Source organism: Haemorhous mexicanus, chromosome Z, assembly GCF_027477595.1.
Source record: "Haemorhous mexicanus isolate bHaeMex1 chromosome Z, bHaeMex1.pri, whole genome shotgun sequence".
In the NCBI taxonomy this organism is placed as follows: domain Eukaryota; kingdom Metazoa; phylum Chordata; class Aves; order Passeriformes; family Fringillidae; genus Haemorhous; species Haemorhous mexicanus.
In genome coordinates this window covers 63,114,267-63,129,843 of record NC_082381.1, presented here as the reverse complement: position 1 = coordinate 63,129,843, position 15,577 = coordinate 63,114,267, and the positions used below count along the sequence as shown (strand labels likewise).

The following is a 15,577-nucleotide window of genomic DNA, read 5'->3' as shown; positions in this document are numbered from 1 at the left end:
ATCATTCCATAAATTAAATTACACGTGCACTATGTTCACCAGGAGCTGAGAAGTAAATGCACAGGACTGCAATTCTGCTCCTCCTTCAAGATTAGATTATTGAAGTCTTTGAAAGACACCCAACCTCAAAAAAATCCAGGAGCTGAGTCTGGATGAAGAATCCGTTCTGGCCATATTAGAAAATACAGACACTGTTCAGCAGCTACATTTTTGATGGAGAAATCTCTGAAGCTGTACTTCTAATATCTTTTCAATAGCATTCTATGGTTTCAGCGTTTGGAATGTGATGGTAAATACAACAGATATCAGGAGCATGGGACATCGTACTTATGAGACCTAGCATGGTTCAGGTGGACAGAATCATTGATCAGGGATGGTCATCTGGGAAGAGGAAGCTGGGAAGGTGACTCCAAGTGACTTACCTGGGAAAATGAAGCGTTAGCCAGCAACCTATCATTCCTGAGGTTCCTGCATGTGTGTGGCTAAAAGTTCACATTTTTTTTTCTTTTTCCAGAGAGAATCAATCAGGAACAGAAGTGAGTGAAATTGCTGACATGATGAGTTGGAGACCAGGTTCACCTTAAACTTTGCAGGTAAAATACCTCCCAAAAGCCTTTTATGCCTTCCTATTTTGGAGGCAACATACTGGGAAGGAAAGTTTGACATGATTTCTCTCAAGGACTACACTATTGTTTTAATTAAAGTATGTGGTATGAGGTCACAAAACAGTAATGTGGTTCAGACTAATCGCCTGAAATGAACTTCAAAGCCCTTACAGGGTTTATATCCTCCTTTTATCAAAGTCTGTTTATGCAAGGTATCTTGGGAGCACTGAGCAGGGAAACTTGTCGTTGTGGATATGCATTCATTTCTTTCCTATTTAGTTAGTTTCACAGCTATTATATGTTTTCAATCGTTGATTCTGAAAAGAATCAGGCATTTCCCTCTTCTAAGTCCACTCATTTTCAGGCTAAGTTTCTCCTGGCAATTTTGAATCCTTTTTTTCTTATGCTTCCATAGTTAATAACTTTAATAGTTCTTTTCCTTCTGACCTTGCTGTTCCCTTGTTGATGTGTTTGTGGACAAGAACCATATTGCCTCTCAGCTTTCATTTTGCTCAGTACAGCATGTCCAGCACCTTCAGTTGCTTCCTGTAAATGGGCTGTTGGTTCACCCTTTACTTAACAGCACTTCTGTGTGCCTGCTACAAGTTCAAAGGAACCTTGACCAGGATATCATAAGTCATATATGGAATCAATGTCCTTGAATATGAACGCCTCTTCATCCTTGCAGAAAAGATCTTTCTTGAGGCCTCCCATCTGTCATATGTCTCTGTTCCAGCTGTGTCACTGAACCTTGTCATCAGCAGTACTACAGATTTCTTGCCTCCCCTCTTGGGAAGCCAGAGATGTTCTCTCTGGAGTGTGAGCTTTCTATGTGGAGTCTATGTTGGTTCCAAGGAACTTGAATCAGTCCAATATGACCTACATACCCTGCTTCTTCTGCTCCTTAGTAAGAATATATTTGATATTTCTTGGATTTACTCGTCAGTTCCTCTTAAGTTTAAATTCAAGACAGAGTTGCTGTCTTACTTATCCAGACAATGGTTTTGGTTGACCCATGATCCAAAGGAAAAGTTAAATTTTTTCCAGTTTTCTGGTGGCTTGCTGGTTTTTTCCCTGTGCCTTTCTTTCCTTGTGTTTTCAATCATAGAATCACAGAATCAAAAAATTACTTGGGTTGGAAAGGAACTTCAAAGGTCATCCAGTCCCACCCTCCTGCAGAGCATAGGGACATCTTCCACTATATTGTCCCCATCCAAACTGACCATGAAAATTTCCAGGGATGGAGCATCTACCACCTCTCACCTGTTTCAATGATTCACCACCCTCATTGAAAAAAACTTCTTTCTTATATCTAATCTAAATTGACCCTCTCTTATTTTAAAACCGATATCCCTTGTCCTATAATAAAATCATCAAAAATCCACCAATCAAAAGCAGTGACTTCTTATATTCTTTTTGAGTGTCATCATATTATCCACCAGATCATTAAAGATTTGTTAAAAACAGAGGTCCATGTTATACCCTATGGTCTCCCTACACTGATTTAGCCTCCTCCATCACTGACAGCTGTGGTTCTACTTGGTGCTTCTAGTACGAGCCCCATCAGCCACACTGTTAACATCCTTAAATTTTATAAATTTTATATTTTTTTTATGTGGGACTTTGCTACCTTCTTCCACCTGTGAATATAGAACCATCAAGGGGTAACCAGTGGGGTACTGGACCATAGGCTCTACAAACTCATCAAGACCAAACTGATAGCAACTTCACAGAATAAAATATTCCTTGTGGTGGAAGGTATCATCAAAGTCCAACTCCTGGCCCTGCACAGGACACCCCAGAAATCACACAATGTGCCTGAGAGAATTGCCCAAATGCTTCTTGAACTCTGTCAAGCTTGGTGCTGTGACCAATTCCCTGGGGAGCCTGTTCCAGTGCCCAGCCACACCCTGGGTGAAAACCCTTTCCCTAATATCCAACCTGACACAACTTCATGCAATTGCCAGGTCCTGTCCCTGGTGACCAGAATGAAGAGATCAGTGTCTGCCCCTCCTCTTCTTCCTGTGAGGAAGCTGTAGACTGTGATGAGGCCTCCCCATTGATTCATTCAGACCTCCACGATGTTGCAGACCAAGCTGTATTTTAAGTGTGCATACATCAGCCTGTACCATCTCTTTGGCCAGAAACAGGGTCTGCTCTGTCACTCCACACCCATGGAAGGTCTTCAATAGAGACCCATATTTCCTGCAGAACCTTTGTGACCACCTAAAAGATGCCTCTTCTGAGGTGGGAGGTGCCCTTTGATCTTCTCTAAGAGGAAGTCCAGTGATCTACAAAGGAGACAGAGTTTGCACATGTGTTATGAGGGGCTGAAAATGTTCCTGTTTCATGTATAGCAGGTGATCTCCAAATAGTGAGAAGCAATGCCAGTATAGTATTCTGTAGCACCCTGCAAAGAGAATGGAAATGCCTCCCAGAAGCATGGAATTAGTCAGCTTGTGCAATGGGACTGCCAGCCTCTGCATGCACCTGTAGCTCATGCATTTCACATCCTGTAGTGGCTGGAGACATTTCTCCTTGAATCACCAGGGAAATATCAGCCTCCTGCACTCCATTTTCCTGTAAAGCAGCAAACTAAACGTAGGTCTTCTTGCCCCATGAATTAATGAGCAGTGTTGTGTAGGTATTTCCTGCCAGTATCAGCAGTCTGGTTTATGAACTGAAAGAGCCCTGCTAAAGAGCCCTGGGGGTCTGCCAATATTTCTGGATCCACTTCTCAAAATGCAGACCTTCATCTCAAACACCTCCCTCCTAAGACACTTCTTATTATCCTGGATTTTTTAGTTTGCCGCTTTTTTTTTTTTTGGGGGGTGGTTTGTGTGTGTGCGTGTGTGTTTCTGTGTGTTTGGCTGACCAGTCTCCGTCAGTCAGGCCTGTCCATTTGCACAGAAATGTGCAAACTTTGCACAATGCAAGCCTGACATGTGCCACAGGCTGTAGTTCTCATCTATGTGCTTTTCCAGACAATTCATATTTGTGTTAACTGCTCCTTAGGTCAATGTGCTTAATTCTCTCTTTTTAAATTGTTTTGTATTTTCTTGTGATACCCACCTTCTTTATTTTCTTTGGCAAATCAGGTGTGCTGTAAGTGTTGAAAACCTGCTTTGTTACAAACCTGCCTGCTTGAAAGGTAGACTGTTGACATTTACCTGAGTATTGATTAATTCATTTCGTTCAAATAAAAAATAAGTAGACCTCTGCAAGTAAAATTACATATAAAAGCATGCACTGCAGTTATGGAAACACAGATAACTGTAATTTCTAGCACCAGATTCACTCTGAAAATAATTTTGAGAGATATTCTAAGATCTCATTATATGAGATCATTTGTCAATTTTGTGTAAAACTCAAAGGATTCCTCTAACCTAGTGCTGGACTTTGGCATCTATTCCACTTAAAATTCTTAAAAGTTACACCTCTGATAATTAAATTCTACTGATGTCCAATATTTGAGTGTAGTGTTCAGCCTGCCTACCGGAATGACGTCAAATAAGAAGAGTTTCAGGAGGTTCAATCTAATTGTCTTACAATATTTAACTGTACTTGAAAGCCAATAGGAATCCTTGTTTTAATATTAAACAGTCCAGCACCGCCAAACAGCTGGCTCTAAGCTTTTCGTGCTTTGTTAGATCAAAAGCTGCCAGCAGCTCCTCCAAGGTTCACTTTTGATCTGCTTTTAATAAAACTGCTGAGATCTTCAAGCCAAGACAGAAAGCCCGATTTTACCCCTGATGTCAAAGGCAAATAGGCATCAGTGCCAAGAGGACTGTGCTTCAGTGCCTCCCATACCATCAAACTAAAGACAGATAAAAAAAGTCAAGGCAGTCCTTGCCTTCCCTTGAGGAGAACAGCACTGTTCATATTGGCAGTACCCTATGTTCTCATGCTCATCTGAGCCCTACTTGGAAGTACCTCTACAGGCTATATGTCTTACTTTGACTCGTTATGCAAAAATATATTTTACTCCTAGACCTCAATTTAAAAATCCTTAGGACAACCATCTTCTGGAGAAAAGAAGTATTTAGGAGGAGTAAAAGTTAAAAGGAAGAGTGACACTTAAATTTTGAGTGGAAAACAATGCATGTTCACTTTCTCCCTAAGTAAAATTTTCCCCGAGACATTTTACAGTGCTATTAAACCATATAATCAACTAATTATCTATAATAGCACTATTATTTAACTGGTAATTTTTTTACCAATTTATGATTGGAATTCTGCCAAAATCCTCACACATGAAATGGAGGAATACAAATCTTTCTGTAAAATGAACATTTCAGCTGGCACATGATCTACAGTACTGATGCATGAATAAAAGAGACCTTGTCTCATGTACAAAGGATGCTCATTATTTGGGGTCAAAGTCATCCATATTTGCTAACCAGTGCTGTAAAATTGTTTCCTACTCAGAAGTCATGCAGATACAGCTGTGCTGGAGGCACCACAAACATTTGGAACAGAGCAAAATGAAGAGGATTCAGTGTGGCTGAATTCAGTGTGGCTGCACAGCCTGTAATCCACACTGCTCAGCCAGGCTGTCACTCTGTCTACCAACAGCTCTGATCCTTATGCTCAGGTAAGCCAAAGCCTTCTGTTTTGTGAGCTTGGTTATTCTTGTTTGGTTTAGAGGTTTTTTTTTTCATTTTAGAAGCATTCTATTTCACTGTACACACGATAATTTGTTTAACTCTTAATTCCATGGAAAGAAGCACAACATCTGATTCAATACATGTTTATATGCAATTCATAGCATTCCCAAGATCCTGGATATCAGGCAAGACATGGTATTTTAAAATATGTGAACATGAGACAAAAAAGCATGCCTGTATTTTCATTGCCAGAGCCTTCCACTATATCTTCTTGCTAAGAGAAAAAGAAAAGAAGTGTCTACTGTTTTTTTTTTTTTTTTTCCTGACACAGCTAGCATTCTGGTTTTGACATATATAAACTAAAAGGGAAGGCCTCGGATGTCTTGATAATCCATCATGTTCATTTCAAAATTTTACAAAAATATACAATTCTGGCAGATATATCAATAAATAGCCTGATAGACCACTGACAATTCCGTATTCATTAGGGAACTGTCCCATTTATGTGCAATTTTTTTCTGACCAGCCAGTTCACATAATCACTTTAAACAATTTAAAATGTTAAAGCTTTAAACTATTAAACTTTGAATTATTGTTAGTTATCACAATTTTTATCAAACTTACTGCATGTCACTCTTAAGTAAATAAATAAACCAATAAAATTTGGAAAGAATACCTGGGAAAAAAAGAATATCTGATTCACCAAAAATAAAAATAAAGTTTAAATATTTGTTACAATATTGTCTGTTAAGCATCAAAAATTTTGCACTGATTTTAAAACTTATTCTCTTAATTCTCCTTATTTTAAGTATTTATTGCTGTTTTCTGTTACCTGTATCTAGAGTAAACTATTCTCAACCATTTGGGGAAACCTCTCAACAAAATCCTGCAGTGTATTATTTTCAACCCAATTAGTTAATTTCTGCTCTTTTCAATTACTTGTAGAATAACTTATACGCAGTTTCCTTCATGAAATTCAATCATTCATTCTCAAATAGGAGCCACACTTCCTAAAATCACAATACCTTCAGACACGAAGAGTAGCATGCATGGCTGTGTTCATGCATCTTGTTTTGCCTTAGGCATCATCACATACTCAGGCTGGAAACTGATCTATGAAATATGATTTTGATGTTCATATTGCACTGACTTGGTCATTCTTAAATTTTTCTATGCTCTAAAAACTGTCACTAATTCAGGTATGATACTGAAAAGAACATACACCTACAGAGCTTAAAATCATTTCCCATTACTTCAGGTATATATTTCGAAGGAATACTGGAATTGCTAAAGAAACCCACTGGCAAATCTGCTATGAATTATTGACAACAACATGAAAAACTCTTTAAGTGAGCTATTACAATAAATCATGTCAGGCTAAGGGTGCTAGACGTTACAGAAGAAAAAAATCAAAACTGGTGTAAAATTGGAGTTTTAATTTTAATTTAAAATAATTCCTTTCAGACCAGAGTAAAGCATATAATCTCCAAATTTCTGATAAAATGTCACTTTTTAGTAGCAAATGTTGTCTCAAATATAACATAATCTTATATCATGCATGTACGGTGATATGATATGCAGTTGGCACAGACACACCCCAGGTATTTGCATTAAAAAGTCTATTTTTTAATTTTCTGATTATCAGATTTACCATTTTATTAGTAGTTTAAAAATAAGTCTGAAATTATAATAAGTTGGGAAACACAACTCTCATAAAAATGTGTATAATATCACAAATTTCTTTTTGAGTAGCAAGCAGCATAATTCCAAAAACTGATTTGTTGAAGCCTTACATGTTTCAACAGGATACAGGATAAGCAGTGACCTTTCAAAGTGAAATGCAAATTGCCAAAAAATCACAATCATCAAATCATCCAGTGGAACACCCATTAAGTTCATCTTCAATCAGACTTCCTAAGAATTGCTTTTTCTCCATCTGGACTGCTACCTTTTGACCTTGGTCTGCAGCCAATTCTGCTCAGTAACCTTTACACCATGTTAGTTATTCCCTTTTCCCACCTGATCTCATTAGAAGCAACTTTCTTCCTGTTTTGTAAGAGAAATAGGAAATCTGCTCATCCAGTGTGATGCAGTCCAAGACACTCACTGCCAATAAAACAATCAAGCTGCAAAATGTTAGGGAAATTAGAAAAGGCCAAGAATAACATTACAGAAAATCTGAAGTGATGGAAAATAAGAAAAATAATGGAACCCTGATAACTAAGCAGCATTATGGTGCTGTTGTCACCTTTATTTTACCTTTTCCGTTATATACCTGCTGGCTGAGATACCAGTGCTGTTTTCAAGGATAATATACCCATAGTTTGTTGCCATGGATGAAACTGACCTCTTGGAGAAATCACCAAACTTCTACAGCCTACAAAAAGACCCTGCAAATCTCTAAATGCAAAACATGAGGCAGATAACCATCTTCCCCATAGAAGGGGCTCCTATGTATGTCGTCTTGTCCCACAGCATCGCAAGGACTGACCCCTCGTTGTCTGTGACCCCCATCCCCAGCTGCTGGGCAGTGCTGAGCCAGCTGTTCTCTGGTCAGAGCACCCCACAGCCTCCCCACAGGCCTGCTCCCTCCCCACGGGCCGGTTCTGCCTTCGCCATCCTCTGGAGCCAGCAGCTGCCACTGACAGGTCTTGCCTTCTCTTCCCTTTCTTAGGGTTGTCAGGGAACTGGTGGGCATAGAAAATTAGTTTTTATCTGGCTAAAGATTATCCTGCTATCCAGTTCTTCCCTCTAAGTGAGGTGTAGCCTAGTCACTGGCTTTTGATTCTTCTGAGAGTTACAACATTTATTTAATCCTTTTGACTTCCTCGTTAAGGATTTTTTCAGACTATCCCTTTTTATCTCTTTTCCTAGTATAGAAAGGGAGTGTATTTGAATTCCAAGATTTTTTTTTTCACATCAAGAAAATACAATTTCCTGTCCAGGTTTTCCTGTAGCATTTAACTAATCCTTTATCACCACAGATATGATGCTATAATGTTCCAGGTATAAATTTCAATGACCAAACAGGCATTACAGATCTATACAGAAAACAAGAAGTAAAAATTATTTTTATCAACATCATTCTTTCATAAATACTGTCTTGTAGCTGAAGGAGCAGCATTACAGATGATGTGAATTACATTAATTAACTGAACTTTAGAGAGCAGTCATTAATAACTCAATATTTCTATTTAGGCAAGTTGAGATCTGAAACATCAAAAAACCCATAAGTAATAAAAAGTATTTTGTAAAATAAAGTATGCTTAACAGATATGAAGAAAGTAGAAATTATACAGAAAAAAGATTACTGTAAATTCAGCTGGATCTGTTAACCTATGGGAAAACAAGTTGAAGGAAGAGCATTCATTAATATTTGAAACAACAGAGCATGAAGCAAAGGTGTCCTGGGAAACAGTCCTGCAGCAGAAGGAAGATGAACTGGTGGGCTTCATATTAGGCAAGACAGATGTAAATTACTTGCCTTTTGAAACAGTTTATTTTAATGTGTTTCTGTCACAGTACTCTTTTGCAGTTACATTTCTCAAAGGGCAGCTGTTGCTGTTGAGTGGCATCCAGCAGCACTGACTCTACCATTTCATTGTGCTCCACCTGCCTCTCACCTTCTCAGCTCCACTCACACCTTCTCTGCACGAATTCCTACCCCCAACACATGGCTTTACCCTCCTGGTTACCGATTTCCTCTGTCACAACTGGGCCACCTCTTTTTAAGACCTGAATTTGCTGAAGCCAGTGTCTAAAACAACAGTTTTCCCTGACCAGCACCACCCCCCCACTCCATCCCTGAGAAACATCCACCTGCTCATGTGCTGAGTGGCAACTCACATTAGTGGGAATCTGCTCCATTTTATGTCTTTTCCACTGAAGCAGGTCTTTTAAGGGAAGTAATCTATCTCTTGTGTCACCAGTCCCTTTTGCAAGTTGAATTTTTTGTTGTTTTTGCAACTTGAACCTTACAAACCAGTATAGGGAGGCGTGAGCTGGCTGTTGTAATACCCATCCAATAATGACTATGCAAGTTAGGCAGCTGGAGACAAAGCTAAGAATGCTCTTCAGACCCCAGCATATCTTTGGGGTAACTCCGTGTCTAGGAGAACTGCTCAGTAAGAGATGCATTACCTTCTGCTACTTCTTCTGGGAGCTCACAAACACCCCTCAAGGCTGCCCTGTGTCCCAGTCGGAGGTGCTGGACTCCTTTATGGACTGTGTAGGTCATGCAAGTGCTTCACGTCAGCTTTCTAGGCTCTCAGGACCAAGGTACTGTATGGCAACACATAGTGCTTAGAGAAATAAATCCTTTGTTGAACCTAGATTGACACCTGTCAGACACTAATATTCTTTAGTGCTAGCTTATCTTGGCAAGTCAGAGAGAAAAGGTGAGATGACATCCCCCCCTCAGAAAACAGCAGTTTTTGCCTATGCCCATTCCCCTCCCATGTCAATGTCTGCATTTATATAAAGCATATTTTCCCTTCAAACTTTTAATGGGGATTTATGAAGAGCACCTTTGCTGGTTGTTGGTTGTTTTTCTTTTAAAGTCAAGTAAGTAAAATTTTACAAATACAGGTCTTGTTCATAAGCAGTGAAGTGTATAAACCTCTGCAAATCAGCAATGAAGGGAGCAGTCCAAGTTTACACTCCAGAGATTACAGCAGCAAAGGGATGGTTCAGGAAAATTCTGCTTCCTTCCTAAAGTAGGTAGAAGGTTACAAATTAATCTCAAAAGAGTTTATAAGTCTTCAAAGAGTTAATGAGTAGGTTAAAACTGCCTGCTTCTCTTAACTGTCTACAGGCCAGTTGGTCCCATAGCATATAAAGTACCCAACGTGAATATGAGAAGTACAGCAGAGAGAGCCAACAAACAGACAGCAGACAGGAGCAAAGGGCTGTGTCTTCTGCAAAAGATGCCAAAAGGTCTTTTTACTTTCATTCGTCTTTTTATGCTCTTACTCAGTTTCTCCACTATTTGCCTGGGAGTACTTTGCATGTCCACGAATTCCTCCATGTGCAGATGTGGGAGCAACAAGCTAGTGTTTTATTGCCTGCTAGCTTTGGGGCTCTGTCTCCTTGTTACTGGCATTTTCTGGAGCACTTTCCACGAAGTCCTGACATACAGGGCCCTTGGCATCTTCATTCGATATCCCAGCCACAGAGAACCACATGTCTGCACCATAGACAGGTATGTGTTGCAGATAAACTGGGAGGGAGGGATGCTATTCTTTAAGCATACTGTGAAAAGAAAGAAGCAATACAAGGTTTTTACAAAATGAAAATCCTGTAGCCATTTTATTATTTTTCTGTGGAGAGAACTGTAGTCTGAAATTTTATTTGCTAGAGCAAGCAGCAATGTGCAAACAGCCATTCATGCAAACAATACCTAAGGTGACATACAGAAACAGAGAAAGTTTCTACATGAAACAGAGAAAGTTTCAGACTTCCCAAAGCTTCCAAAGCCATGCATGGAGGCAGCAGGTGCAGCTATTCCAACTTCACACAGGAGCATAGTGAGATCCATCTCAGCAGACAATTTAAGATGCTGCTGGGCGCTCGTGTAGGGAGAAGAAGAGGTATGCAAGGGGCCTCTGCTCATTCATCATATGGCTCCTGCTTAAATTTTATTGTCTAATTGCCCCCCCCCATTTAAAATCCTCAGGAAATTCAACCAGGCTAAGTGCAAGGTTCTGCATCTGGGTTGGTGCAAATTGAAGCACAAACACAAGCTGGGCAGAGAATGGTTTGAGAGCAGTCCTGGGGAGAAGATCCTGGGGCAGGTTTTGTTGATGAAGTAGGTCAATGCGACCCAGCAATGTGCACCTGCAGCCCAGAAAGCCAAATGTGTCCTGGGCTGCATCCAAAGAAGTGTGACCAACAGGTTGAGGGAGGGCATTTTGCTCCTCGGCTGTGTCTTTGTGAGTCCCCACCTGGAGCATTTCATCCAGATTTGGCATCCTTGGCACAGAAAGGGCGTAGACCTGCTGCAGTGGGTCCAGAAGAGCGCCATGAAGATGATCAGGAGAATGGAACACTTCTCCTGTGATGACAGGCTGAGCGAGCTGGACTTACTCAGCCCCAAGAAGGTCCCAGTGAGTCTACAGCACTCTGTACATGAAGGGAACTTACAGGAAAGATGGACAGGGACTTCCAAAAAGAACATGTAGTGACAGGACAAGGGGAAATGGTTTCAAATGGAGAAAGGTTATGTTTATATTAGACATGGGGGAAAAATGCTTTACTGTGAGGGTGGTGAGGCACTGGAGCAGGTTGCCCAGAGAAGCTGTGGCTGCCCCATCCCTGGAAGCGCTCAAAGTGAGGTTGGATGGACAGCCTGGTCTAGTGGAAGGTGGCCCTGCCCATGGCAGGAACTGAACGATCATTAAGGTCCCTTCCCAAACCATTCTGTGACCCCGTGACTTTGTTCTTCACAAAGTCTGATGCTTTGAGAGAGAGAGTTTAACTGCACTAGGCCTGGCAAAACTCTTTAACATGGTCACTGGATACAAACTTCTTTTCATAGACTGTTGTGAAAACCATACTAGACACACTGACAAAGGTGTTCTAAAGGCACTATAAAAGCAACATTCAGTAAATTTTGGTTAGATAAGCAGAAACATACCAAATTTATTTTTAAACTGTGGAAAACAATGGTTATTGCAATAATACATAACTTTGAACACTGATCTCATTCTTCTTCCAAATTAAACTTTTCTCTCCCTTGTTAAAATACTCACAAGCATGTCTGTTCGTATGCCATGGTTGGGAATTTTCATGGGGAAGTCTTGTCTTTTTGGAGTGCTGAGTTTTAATAAAACATTTTTACAAAGGCAAGGCAAATGATACCAGTTATGTCTACATTTTATATTAATGTATTTCCTTCTTTAAACACACTTAGATGTCAGTTTACAGTAAAAGCCTCATCTAAATTTTGGAAACATAACAGATAAAGCATCTAACCAAGGTCTGTGAGATAAATCACACTTCACCACAATGTGTTTCTTTTTGGTTTGTTTATTTTAGGCCTGACTTCTATCCTCCCTCTTATGAAGACAGCATAGATCCTGAAAAGCTGGTCTCCCCACTGTCAGTTGCCTCCACAATAAAGCAGCAAGAATTCATCAATATTCCTCCTCCTCCATACAGTGAAAGCAGTGCAGAGTTTGTCAGTGAAACAAATGAGCAGGAACAGCCACCACCATACAAATTATCTCTGGAGCAACAGCAAACAGCTGGCCAAGACCCAGGCCCCAGAAGGGGGTTAAATTCTCATACATTCATGCAAGAAATCAGTTGCCAACAGGATACAGATTTCCAGAGGACCTCAGGAAGAGCAACACCTGCCAAAACATGAGAGACAGGCAGCCAGTAAAATCCTGCATCTGCAAAGCAGGGAAAACTGGAGGAAGACTTGTGTCAGTGATCCCTAATAGTAACACTACTTAAGGTGAAATTGCACAGGGAAAACACTGATCATTTGTGACTTAGAATGGAGTTGGAGGGATATGTAAAAGCGCTCAGTATTTCAAATTAGAATTAATCTCCAGAGAGATAGAAATGCTCAGGCTGTGTCTACTAGAAGTCACCATCTCTGGCAATAGGAGTTTCTTATACTGCAAGATAAATGAAGCACCATGGTGTTATCAATCTTGACTTGTGCTTCATAAGGAGTTTTAGAAGAAAGCTCTCATTTCTGGTTTTGAGACATTAACTGACTTGGGAAACCTATTAACTTAGCTTTCGTTTGAAATTTGCAGATTATTTGTTGCAACTGATTATTTTTTATTGTATGCCTTTCAAGTTATTTGTTTTATGTGGGGGGTATAAAGAACTGCTATTTTACTAGTGAATTCATGAATAAATTTTGTATTTAAAACAAATGCCTTGTATTTGCTTATATGATACAAGGTGCCCATGATTCAGGATAAGGGCACAATAAATTACACCACCTAACTGCCAAACGGACAGCTCTGGTTATGCTTACATCTCCTCAGAGGGAACTATCAATTGCAGGAGGAAAAATCATCTCTGATTCTACTGAGCCAATTCTAAGAGCAGTTGCTTCTGTCACAGCTTACTCAAGATTGTGGGAACTGAAAAATGGACTCTGTATCCTGTTTCTTACACAAGTGACTTCATAATTACACAACAAACACCAGAAAAAGGACAGGTTTGGACTCATCCTTCTTCTGTTACATATATCCTTCCTCCCACAAAATCACTGAGGCAAATTTGCATCCAGGCCACTGTCATCCGTAATTCCAGATGGCAAAAAAAATTTCATGAGGGTTCACTCAGATTTGAACTTGTAATATTTACTTTGGATGGAATTTTTCTTTCTGGGTTGGAAGGTTTAGGTTGGAGAAGATATTTTAGTCCAAGCCCCTGCAATGAGCAGATACGTCTTCAATTAGATCAGGATGGTCAGAGCACTGTCCAACCTAACCTTGAATTTTTCCAGGAATGGGACATGAATCAACTCTCTGGGCAACCTGCTCCTTTACAAAACCTATTCCTGGTTTTGTAACAGACCAGTGAGACAGAAAAGCTATCACACTTTCCAGATGTTCACATTCTGTAAGACTACAAGTTAAGCATTACAGCTGTACATGCAAACCATGGTGGTAGCCATGGCTAAGGCTAGGGAACTGACAGTTGCACTGGTTTTGTCCTTCAGAGAATTTCATCCTTTATGGGAAGAACACACAGTTCTGCAGTTGCTGTAAGTAGAAGGAAAAGAAGAATAAAAAAGGGTGGACAAGCTACAGAGGAAAAAAAAACCTTTCAGGACAACTTGTGGATGTGAAATGTAGAAAAGTACCCAGAGGGAGAAAAAAAGAGTCCCTGAAAGAGACAGCAGATATAAATATTTTTCAAAGTGACTGAGAAGCAGCACACCAAGAGAACAATAAAAATCAGAGGAACACAACACATTATTTCCAAAACAGTTAAAGAGAGGATCTGCTTGAGTGACCTCGTTATGGCCTTACCTCCTAGCATTACCTTATCCATCCTCCAAAATCTCCTGCTTCTTTACTCCAGAGTCCCAGATTCTGAAGGCAGCAAGCACTGTGCAAGTATTAGTGCAGGCACCAACCACAGCAGGCAAGACTTATTAACCAGGAGATATCCCACAGCAAAATCCTCTGCATGTCTGGCTTTTTTTTTTTTCCCTTCCCCGTGGAAATCTAAGTTTTACACTAGGTGATATTAAAGCAAGACTGAGAGAGTGGAAAATGACTGGGACTACAGTTCTGGGTCATACTAAGTAAGTGTTGCAGGACCATCACTGAAGTCTGCTCTTGGAGTGGTTTGCTATAGGAAACACATTCAGAGCATTTTTACATATATTTATGAACAGCCAGGAAGTTCTTTCCTTTCTCCCAATTCCACGAGAGTCCTGCAGTGCCCCTTTTTAGCGCCAGCCCTTTGCAGATGTTGTGGGGTCATAATGGATCCAGAAATGTGAAACTGAGAATTAATGCATCTTCAACCTGCAGTATGCAATAAAGTATTTGATACCAAAAAGTTACTGAGATAGGGGGAAAATTCACATTAATACCTAATATTTTGATACAATCCGGTTTTAAGATTCTCTTTTCAGCTAATGATTATGAACTTAATGAAAATTTCTATGGGCAATGAGCTCAAAAACGTCTATAATCTTAAGGCAGCAAAAGGTTTTAAACATTTTGCTTTCCATTGTATTCAATAGCATGAATTTATCTTTGCCAAGAGAAGCAGCTGGAAATTTTACATTAAAATAAATGAAGGCTGGGAAGGATCTGAATGATATTAACTGGTGAAGGGCTGAAGGATATGAACTGGTCAAACTAAAGCTGCAGAACAGAACAGATTCAGTGCATTGACAAACAACTTCCTAACACTGGTGACTGAGAAGCCAATCTTGGCACTTAAGAAGAAATGTGTGGGCATGTGAAGGTTTTTGCTGTAGGGATCACGAGACGTCACAAGACAGTGAATTCAGAAATTTGAGAGGAGGGAGAATAGCAAAGAGTGGAACTGACGTTTGCAAAGCAGACTTTAACATCTTCAGAGCTGCTTGGAAGAGTCACATGGGTTCTGGCCCTGGAGAAAAAGATGAGCCCAGGAGACCTGTTTAATTTTCAAAGATCACCTCCTTTAAGCTCAGAAATTGTTCAGCCTGATATGCAGAGCTCAAACAAAGGCAGCAAAAGGCCTACATGGATGGCCAGAGAGCTCCTGACTAAACTCACATATAAACAGGAAATTTATGGTAAGTGGAAGCGGGGACAGATGAATTAGGAGGAATGCAGAGCACTGTACAATCATGCAGGGATGAGATGAGGAAAGCCAAAGCCCACCTGGAGC

General features: G+C 40.1%; 1 protein-coding gene across 1 annotated transcript; it reads left to right on the top strand.

Annotated features, from left to right (window-relative positions):
* The first annotated feature begins 9,919 nt into the window (after window positions 1-9,919).
* Window positions 9,920-12,596, top strand: TMEM252 (transmembrane protein 252). The gene is given in 2 exon segments (XM_059837003.1): window positions 9,920-10,412; window positions 12,248-12,596. Coding segments are annotated over 2 exon segments (696 nt in total). The 5' UTR covers window positions 9,920-10,065.
* Window positions 12,597-15,577: the final 2,981 nt, after the last annotated feature.